At 34.4% G+C, this 11241-nt stretch overlaps 1 protein-coding gene across 1 annotated transcript; it reads left to right on the top strand.

The window, feature by feature from the left end:
- Positions 1 to 359: 359 nt before the first annotated feature.
- On the top strand, positions 360 to 1370 carry LOC103267465 (olfactory receptor 8D1). The gene has a single exon (XM_008065059.1). The coding sequence runs from the start codon at positions 422 to 424 to the stop codon at positions 1346 to 1348; it is 927 nt and encodes a 308-aa protein (XP_008063250.1). The 5' UTR covers positions 360 to 421; the 3' UTR covers positions 1349 to 1370.
- The last annotated feature ends 9871 nt before the right edge of the window (positions 1371 to 11241 follow it).

The raw sequence follows: 11241 nt of genomic DNA, 5'->3' as shown, positions 1-11241 counted from the left end.
CCTGAGGCTTCATTCGCTCCTTGTTTACAGATGTTGTGGGAGATGCCTGCAGGCATTAGAGCATGAGAAAACAAGAGAAATTGAAAAAAATCAATCTCTTCTACTGTTTCACTGTCAGGAAATGACTATCAGCAACAAGTTGCTCCTTATAATGCGAACATTTGGTTTTGCTGTCAATTTCAGGAGGTAAAAGTTTCTAAGTCAATCAGGGAACATTTTTATGTGATCTAACTTGGAGGAGACCCAGGGAGCTTTGGGGAGAGAGGGAAGAGTTTTCAAGGTCAGAAATTATGAAAACTATGACTCAGTCATTTGACTACTCTCATCCTCCCTTATGCAGGTTTGATTTTGTTTTGAAAGAGGAGTGAAGGTCCAGTGGTGAATTCTTACTTTCCATTTTCACAGGAATCTTTGAAGAAGCATGGCTACAGCAAATCATTCTACAGCAACCAAATTTGTCTTAGTGGGTCTAACACAGCAGCCAGAACTGCAGCTTCCCCTCTTCCTCCTGTTCCTGGGAATCTATGTGGTGACTGTGGTGGGGAATTTGGGCATGATTCTCCTGATTGTGGCCAGCACTCTGCTTCACACCCCCATGTACTACTTCCTCAGCAGTTTGTCCTTCATTGACCTCTGCTATTCCTCTGTCATTGCCCCCAAAATGCTGGTGAACTTCCTTGGAAAGGAGAATATCATCCTTTATTCTGAGTGCATGGCCCAGCTCTTTTTCTTTGTGGTCTTCGTGGTGGCTGAGGGTTACCTCCTAACTGCCATGGCATATGATTGCTATGTTGCCATCTGTAGCCCATTGCTTTATAAAGTGATCATGTCCTCTAAGGTCTGCTCACTGCTTATGCTAGTTGCCTTCATCCTGGGCTTTCTCTCTGCCTTGGCTCATACAAGTGCCATGATGAAACTGTCTTTCTGCAAATCCCATATCATCAACCATTACTTCTGTGATGTCCTTCCCCTCCTCAATCTCTCATGCTCCAACAAGCACCTCAATGAGATTCTTCTTTTTATCATTGCGGGGTTCAACACCTTAGTGCCCACCCTAGCTGTGGCCATCTCCTATGCCTTCATCTTCTACAGCATCCTTCACATCCGGTCTTCAGAGGGTCGGTCTAAAGCTTTTGGAACATGCAGCTCTCACCTCATGGCTGTGGGGATCTTCTTTGGGTCTATCACTTTCATGTATTTCAAGCCCCCTTCAAGTAACTCCCTGGATCAGGAGAAGGTGTCTTCAGTGTTCTACACCACAGTGATCCCCATGCTGAATCCTTTAATATACAGTCTGAGAAACAAGGATGTGAAGAAAGCATTGAGAAAGGTCTTGGTGGGTAGATGAGCCTTGAATTTGGAGATTTATAGATGGGAAAAATGAATGATTACAATAAAAATATGTTCTTTTTGTCCATTTTTCTTTGTTGTTCTTTAGTAATATGCATAATATCTAGATTTAAAAGTTATTTTCTACTTATAATTAATTTAATGTTCTCGATGAAGTGAAAAAGGATTTTGCAAATCAGATATTAGTGTTCTTATCTTTTGACGGGAATATCATTTAGTTTTATATTTTTTACTAACTGTGATAGAAAAAGAATGGGAATTTTAATTTTCTACACTGTTAGTCCTCTCTTCCTAATATCGCACGTTAGCTTGTTGAATACCTGCTATTTGAGAGGTACTGAGTTATCCACTGATAATTATTCTAAAAGATATATTAGCCCAATCCCAGATATCTATTAATTTTTGAGGGAATGAGACACATGCACAATAAAAAGGAAAGAAATAAGGAAAAAAAACCAGTTATAGAACAAGAATGACAATTCTAGTCAGTAGGTCTTGCTCAAAATGCCTTTGATCTTTTTTTCTATTCAAAATCTCTATATTTTCATTTCCTTGTTGATCTTCATGAGTTTTTTTGTTTGTAAGTGTGAGTGTATTTGCTTAATACCACAGTTCTACCCTAAATGACCTTTGATCATGAATTTAAAGGACTTTGTTGTCATTGGAGTTTCCCAACCTATTGCAATGAAGTTGCCTAGGTGTGTAAAACCTGCCTCACAGGGAAGGCATAACCGCTACACCCCCGCCCCCCCCCCCACACACATCTGTTTTTCAGCTGGAGAATTGCCCTCAGCAGATTCCTGAACTGAAGCTGTGGTTGATGTTTTTGAGCATGTAACCTTATAGTACCAGTAAGTACCAAGAGCACTATGTACAATGTATTTCCTGAGTTTTTGCAGGCCTTTCTGTTTTTTCTTTTGTGTGTGTATGGGGGTGTATGTGTAGAGGTGGGAGAAGTAGTAATAACATATGTCTCTATTGTTTTGCATCATTCAGCTGTCTCCTTTTCCTCCAAGGAATGTTCCCTTGACTTTCTAGCATTTTAGCTTCCATGTTAAGTTGGTTCTCATCACTCTATATTACATATTAAATGGCAGTGTTTGCTGAAATTAGTTGTCTTTCTCTCTTTACTTATTCTTCGCTTTTGCCAAAATAGTCTTTACAAAATAATGATCTAGATTTTATTTCGGGGGATCACTTCAACTAATAGCATAAAATTAGACCAAGGCAGTGGCTCATGCCTATAGTCCCAGTGCTTTGGGAGGGCAAGGCAAGAGAATCACTTGAACTCAAGAATTTTAGGCTGTAGTGAGCCATGACTGGGCCACTGCACTCCAGTCTGGATGACACAACAAGATCCTGACTCTAAAATTAAAACATTTAAAACAAGAAAGAAAAATAAATATAAAATATACTAAAGTTCCACTGTTCTAACAAAGATTATTTATTTAAGTTCCCTTATTTTAGTAATCCCAGCCAGAATATATCTACGCATCAGTTTGTTTGACCAGATTCTGGGCTTTTACCACACCTTGCCCACTTCTCTCCTAATGTGTCTTTTCTTTTCTATGCCTTGCTCCGTATATTTCTTTCATGTTTTCTCAGGGCCCAGAAAAATGCCTGTATCTTCTCAAACCCTCCCATTTGTTAAGGTCTTTTAGTCTTTGAGGGAAGCATGTACTATTTCTCTTTTTCAGCATCTTTGATATTACAATTAACAGTTTCCTGGATCTAGACTCTTGGTCATCAAATTGTCATTTTCTATCACATTGATTTATAATCTATTCTTTTCTCTCTCTTATTCCAGTTTAATTAACCTATTTTATCTTTTTATTTTCATTTTTCTGATGCTTCTTTTAAGACTATAAAAATGAAGCATCCTTCATTTTTCATTTTTCATTAAGTAAATTACTTACTTTCCTAAGGAATCTTGACTCCTAGACACATTTCAAACCTGGAATTTCAAACTATTTTCTTATTCTTTAGGTTTGGAATAATTTAATTGAGTTGTTTCTCCTTCCTAGTATAATGAGGCAATATTTTTTTTAATGGTAAGATTCTCCTCCATCATTTTTATTAGTTCGTTCATAAAATCTACCATCTACTTAAAGGGGAAAACTTCAGTTTATAAGATATTTATAACCCTGACCAGAGCATATACATTTAACACATTTAGCAACAGATTGAGATCACTTAGTGAGAATTAACTCTTGAGCCTGTGGATGTGCTGGAAAACAACAAATAATTGTCCTACCCTTTATTGTCTAGAAAAACAAAATATACGAAAGATTCTTTTTTTGTAATCAAATCATTACCAGCTTGCAGGAAAACTTCCATTATATGTTCAATTTAAGCTTGCAGCAGTATTTGCTGATTCCCGAGTGCCTCGTGTGATTGTTAGTTGGCTCATACTACCCAAACTGCATTTGCCAGAATCATAGGACCCAGGACTTTGTGGAGGCTCGCTCAGCTCGCATTTTTCAAAGGATTTAGACTTTGCTGAAGCATTCTTCTTTGCTTAAGACCTAGCACTAGCAGTGTGATCTCTGGAGAAATGAATGTGCACACATGTAAAATTAGTCACTCACCTGTGAACAATCTTTATGTATAGGAACCTGTGGAAGTTAAAAATTCCACATTATCAGAGGTTAGTACCCATAGCTGCCTGATGGGATCTTTATAGTTCAAATTTATGCATAAACTATAAGAATATTGCAAAATGCGTCACTTCATGCCAGTTAAGTCACAATCCCTTCTCCCAATCAAAAGACCCAAACTTTTAGGCGTAGTTTTGCACCTGAATCTACTTTTCCTGTTAGCTTCTTTATAATCCTGGTTTAATGCACCAGTTACAAGTTGCTTGAGGAGATAAAATAGAGTCCTTTTTCTACACAAATTGAGAAAATAAATAAACAAGTTGTCAGGTGGAGCCAAAATGCATTTTTTTTACATCTTTATTGTCGCCAAGGTGTATTTTGGGCAAGTGAATTTTTGTAATACTAAGCTTTAGAATTAGGCAAAATTGCCACTCTAATTAGACAAAATGTTGGATTCCTGTAGGTCTTTATCAGAAGAGGTAGAACTCCATGGGCAAGTATAACCAAGGATGTATTCTTTCTAATGTATGCCAACTCTCAAAAAGATAACAAAAAGAAAGCAGCAGTTTCTTCTTTGAAACTCATCAACAAGATAAGTCACCCTACCTTTTGGGAGGTGGGGGAAAGTGAGTAAACGTGTGAAACAGGGGCTAAGTTTTTAGAGAAATAAGTGTGCCTCAATACAGAAGGAAACATCAGGAATGAGAAGTGTCTCATTTTCCCTCCATATATTCTAAGAGTTAGAGAAACAGATGCCATTCAATTCAGAGGAAATAAAAATGGTAAACCTATGATGAAGAAAAATAGAATCAAGAAATATATAAGATTTAAAATTAAAAGTTTGATTAAGAAATTCTAAGTAAGGTTTATGAAAAGAAACTGAAGACCTTTCTTGTGCTGAAACAACATTTATCAATACACACACAGTAACACACACACAATACATAAATTAGCACACTAAACTTATTTGTTCAACTCTGTTAGAAATCAAAATTTGACCGGGCTTGGAGGCTTAACTTGTAATCCCAGCACTCTGGGAGGCCGAGGCGAGTGAATTGTCTGAGCCTGCAGGTTCGCGACGCACCAGGACAACTTGGTGAGACCTCGTCTCTACAATACATCAAAAATTAGCCGGGCATAATAGTGCGCACCTGTAGTTCTGCCTACTTGGAAGGCTGAGGTGGAAGGATCACTGGAGCCCAGCAGGTGGAGGCCACGGTGGCCAGGAGCGGCTACTGCACTCCAGTCTGGGCGAAGGAGTGAGACTCCAACTCAAAAAAACCAAGAAAAATCAAAATTCAAATAAAACAACAGCTGTCTGCAAATTTACCTACAAAATGGTAAATATTTTAATAATTCTTGAAGATGAGGTAAATAAATGATATAGAAATAATTAATGTCTGCAAAATAGTTTGATAATATAGAAAAAATAATTCTCTGTAAACTTTTACTAAATGATTCAATCTCCAGGTTTGTGTACTTAAGAAATAAAAGTGCCAAAGGCAGAGCCATATTGAAATTTATTATAGTGCCACAGAGAATAGCAACACAATGAATTACATTAAGTGCTCTTCAAATATGTGTTTGAATATGGTACAGACACACAATGGAATAAATATGGCACAGATATACAATTGAATAAAAAGCATCCATTAAATATAATTTTATAAAATAATGCTGACAGGGAATATATTAAAAGAATATAGAAAGTTAGGAAGTCAGCCATGTCAAATGAAATTCACATATATAACACACTTGGATGGAAAAATCCCTAGTGTACTAACAAACATTCTTTCTTTTATTTTTTCCCACTGAAGTAAGCATCTAGCATGCCAGTGAATAAAGATATTGCTACAGGGATTTTAATGTTATTTTTGCATATATATAGGAAATTAAGTTAGTAACTTTTTCTAAAGTAATTCTAAAAAACAAAACTTTTCTAAAGTGGTTGAGCATACAATATTGCCACTATCAATATATGAGAGCTCCATTTACTCCAGATCCTTGCCAACACTTAGTTTTGTGAGTATTTTAATTTTAGCCTTTTTAGTTAACACATCATAGTATCTCAATGTATGTAATCCCTTGATGTCTAAGCGTGTTGAAAATTTCACCATATATAATATGGCAATTTGGCTGTACTTTTTTTTGAAGTGACAGTTTAAAGTATTTTGTCTCAAAGTTTGGGATAGCTTAGATGATGTCACCTGTCTAAATTGAAATCTAACCATATATCCTCCAAAAAGCTAGTTAGATCAACTAAAAGAACAAGTAAAACCACATGATCACTGCACCTTCAGCATAGCTAGATGACAGAGAACACTACCAAGTTACAATAATCTTTAAGTAGAAGAACAACACTGTGTTTAACAAATGAATTGAGTCTAAATAGCCCCAGAATTTAAAGGTCAATTGTAAAGGCAAAAATGCAGGAAAAATAGTCTTGATAGACCAGAACACTACCTATATAAAAGAAATTAGGCTCAACTAAAAAGCACAAAAGACTGAAGGATATACTTTTAGAAAGGCAATGCTTTCAGTAGAGATGAGAGTTAAATTAAGGCAGAGGAAACTTTTGGAGACTAGATAGAAAGGGAGGAATATCAAAAAAGGAAACGCAAAATCCTATAATATAATAAAAGAAAGTCCCTCTCCATTAAAAAAAACTACACAAATCTCTTCCCAAATGCTACTTCAGCAAAAAATCAATATCCATGAAAGAAACTAACAAAAGAGGTTGCAAATAAACTACTATTACTGAAGCTATGTCAAAGAAAAAAATGTGTCCACAAAGTGCATATGAAGACCTACTAAGGCAAAACTCTATAGTAACATTAAAAAAATAGTTCATTGGGGGTGGGGTTGTTGACTGATAATGGGCAGGAAGGAGCATTCTAGGTGACAAAGATGTTTTACATCTTGACAGGAGTGTGTCATACAATGTGTTCACTTATCATACAGATCTAGCTGCACATTTGATATCTGTTCACTTCACTGCATATAAATAATATCTCAACAATAAATATAAGAATGAAAATTAATTAAATTCCTAACTCTAAAAACTAGACACAAATCAACAAAATGAATAGAAGACAAAATAAAATCAAAAGAAATTATACACATAAGAAATTAGTAGAGAGTAGGTTAAAATACATAATTTTAAAAATCATGTTGGCTGTTAAAATGTATGAAGACAGAAGTTTTTTATTTATAAAATAAAAAATAAAATCTATAGGAAATAAAGCAAGAGACAATTATATGCTTGGAGATGAAAATGCAGTTATTGAAACTAAAAATAACAATATTTGGGTTAAATTCTTGACTGGCCATGGTTGAAGACATAGTTAGTGAACTAGAAATTATGACTGAGGAATCAATGAATTTAAAAAAAGTCCCAAGGATTAACTCAGAATGAGAGAGGGGGAAAAAAAAAGAATTAACAAAGTGAACACACTAAGAGGCAAGGAAGACAGATTTAGAATCTCTACTTTTAATCTAATTTGTGTTCCAAAGGAAGGGAATGAAGAGAGCTCTGAAAAGTGATACATTACTTGCAGAGATAGTTTATAATACTTTTATAAAATAGAAGAAAATCAGAAATACTAAGTGTAGAATAAAGTGATATAAACATATTTTTCTGAGTTTTTTGTTGGCTCACCTATTCTTTCTATTTCCCCTCTGAATTATTAAACATATTCATAATAAATATTTTAATATGTTTTTCTGCTGGTAGTTTTCATTGTATGAAGCATTTTCTTGCTTATTTAAATAATACACACACACACACACACAATTATTTAGGAGAGGAGTATACTGGACATCATATAGAAGAATAGTGGAGACTGGAAAATACTATTGTTTTCTCCTCAGGGTGTGGGAGCTCTAAGTGAAAGATAATTATTTAGGCTTTGCCAAGTGTGAAGTTGATCTGTGACTAAGCTGTAAGTTTAAAAAAGTTGACTTAAACTTTAAACAAGTTAACCTCTAGTTAGTCCAGTTCATATTCCCACCTTCCACACTGCCAGCTACTGAGAATTATTGCCATTATTTTTGCAATTTTTGAAAATTGACATAATTGATTAAAAAGACATAATAATACACAGAATAACTCAATAACCTTACTCTCATAATTTTAATTTGTGATTACAAATCTCCCAAAGAAATATCCTGTCCCAAATGACTTTGCACATTCTTCTGAACATTTAGAAAAGAAATAATACTAAACCTCAAGCTACTTGTTTAAGAAAATAGTGGAATAAGGAACACCTCCCTGCTTAATGTATGAAATCAACATCATTCTGCTCCAGAACCAGACAAGCATATTCAAAAAAATGAATATCATAGATATATGTATCTCATAGAAGTGGATGTAAAAACTCTTAACAAAATATTAGAAAACTGAATCCAGAAATATATGACATACATGATATACAAACACCAAGGAATAAATTTTACAATAACCAAGCTCAAAAAGATGATGCACACAAGCAGAATGATATTTTTTAAATTATAACAAAATCAGATTTACCCTAGAAATGCAAGTTTAGCTTAACACTTGAAAACAAACAATGTGTTCACTATCTTAACAGATTAAATGAGCAAAATCATCTAACAATGGTGATAGATACAAAAAAAGTAGTTGACAAACCAGTTCCCCTAATTCATGACAAAAAAAAAATCCATAAGTAAATCATAAGAAGATTCCTCAATTAAATTGGCATTTATGACAAACCAATGGCTAGCATCACATTTAATGTGAAAATATTGAAGATATTTCAAAAAAAATCAATGACAAGACAAGAAAAATTACTTTTATTAATTATATTCAATATTGTATTGGAGATCCTAAATAAATAGCAAAAAAACAATAGGCATAATTATCAAAAAAGATGAAATAAAATTGTCTTTTTTTTCCAGTTGTCATACATGTATATGGAAAACACCAAAGACATCTCCTTAAAAGCTGCTAAATCTGATGACTGAGTATGCCAAGTCAATGGACAAAAATTAGTTGGAATTCTATGTATTTTCTGCAAAAAATAGGAAAATGAAATCAAATCTCAATACCATAGCATCAAAATCATAAAATACCTAGAAATAAACTTTACAATATATATATAAGACCTCTTCATTGAAAATTGTAAAACGTTATTGAGAAAAACTAAAGAAAACATATAAACGAGAAACATATCATGTGTATGGTTTGGAAGACTCATTGTTTTAAGGTGTAGATTTGCTCAAGTGCTTTACAAATGCAACGAACTACAATAAAAGCATTTGCAGTCCTTTTGAAAAGCTGATTTTGGAATTTATATAAGATAGAAAGGGCCTACAACAACTAAAACAAGCTCAAAGAAGGACAAAATTGGGAAATTCAGGTGACATTCTATTATTTACTAAAGTTTTTGTGACAGTGTGGTACTGGCATAAGAACAAATACATGTCAGTTACACAAAATAGAATGTGTAGAAATAGGCTCCTAAATGTTCAGTAAAATAATTTTATATAGTCACTGATGGAATGCAATGAAGGAAAGAAAATCTGTTCAACAAATGGTGCTGATTGACTGGATGTCTTCTTGCAAAACCTGAGCCAGATGTCATCCCTCTTGCCATGTACACAGTGACTAGAGACTGTTTACATAAGGAAGCATAAGAGCATATCTTTGTGCCTGGGAAGTAGGGAAACATTTCTTAGGAAGAATACAAAAAAAAATGATAAACATTACTTAATCAAAATTTAAAATCTCTGTCCATCAAAATCATTATAAAGAAAAGGCATACTGCAGACTGAAAGAAAATACACACACACACACACACACACACACACACACAAACACACACACAGCACAAACGTCTGACAAAGGACTTGCATTGGAAACCTGGCTCCACCATAAAATGCATTAGCTTCTGTGTCTCACAGTCCTATCAATATAATTGTGTAGAGAGTCTGTAATATAAATAAGTACACTATCATCAGAAGAAGATAGGCAGGCTTTCAAAAGACTTGAAATAATGGTCATGACCTTGGTATATTCATCTTAGTTTAGAATCTACCCTGAGCCCGGCAAGTTTACAAATCTAATTTTGCCTGCCCACAGAGAGGATATCACTCTTTTGGGAATGAATTTTACAATAACCAAGCTCAAAAAGATGATGCACACAAGCAGAATGATATTTTTTAAATTATCACAAAATCAGGACACTTGAAGGTATTATGAGTCCACTGTTACAGTTGGGTTAAATAGGAGATCGATTTGTAACCTGGACTCCATTATATTAATTTAAAAAGAGAACTGTTTGTTATAGGAACTTGCATTATGCAATTTGCATGATTCATTCTTTAGCTGTAGAAAGGCTGTGATGCCAAATACATGTAGTTAATTAGTTTGGAAAATGGAACAAAGTGAAACAAAATCAGTTATTCTGGTTCTCTACTTACTTTTAATTAAAAATGTGAATGGCAGCTTAATACATGCATTTTTAAAAATTATACTAGATAAAATAACATGATAAAATATAAACTGTTCATTAAATATATATTTAAATTAACATGACTGTTTAGGCATATAATGGCATCTCTCTGGGCCTCAATTTATTTGTATTTATTTGTTTATTTTTTAATTATTGTAGAGGTGAGGTCTCGCCAAGTTGCCCAGGCTGGTCTAGAATCCGAGGGCTCAGGCAATCCTCTCACCTCGGCCTCCCAAAATGCTGGGATTTTAGGCATGAGCCACCGCACCCAGCCCTCTGGGCCTCAATTTAAAATAATAGTGAACTGTTCAAATAAACTTGATGATTACTTCCAGTCCTAAGACATCCTGATGGTAAGAATAGCTTATATTCATTGAGTGATATTCCTTTTTATTAAACATTTAGGATGCTTTTTATTTTCTTTTTTGATGATACAAAATATTGAGTCATCCTAATAACTACATTATTGTTCATATTTTTCCCTTAAAATCCATTCTCAGGAAAGTAGTTTCTGGGTCAAGAATAAGGATATTGTAGCTTTATAATAAAGTTTAAAGTCTGGAAGTCCTGCTTTGTTTTTTCCGCTGAGGATTGTTTTCGCTCTTCATGGTTTTTTATGTTTCCATATGAATTCCTATAATTATTTCCAAGTCTGAGAAGAATGCTGCTGGTAATTCAATGGGTAGTATGTTAAATCTGTAGATTACCTTGGATAGGATGGACATCTTAACAATGTTGATTCTTCCAATCCATGAACATGAAATTTTTATTTTTTTTTGAGTTGGAGTCTCACTCTGTCGCCCAGACTGGAGTGCAGTGGC

The sequence above is a fragment of the Carlito syrichta genome, unplaced genomic scaffold (genome assembly GCF_000164805.1).
Source record: "Carlito syrichta isolate Samal-C Ts95f unplaced genomic scaffold, Tarsius_syrichta-2.0.1 Scaffold308144, whole genome shotgun sequence".
NCBI classification, from domain to species: Eukaryota; Metazoa; Chordata; class Mammalia; order Primates; family Tarsiidae; genus Carlito; species Carlito syrichta.
Note: the sequence above shows the minus strand (reverse complement) of the source record. Positions and strands in the feature narration are given on the sequence as shown.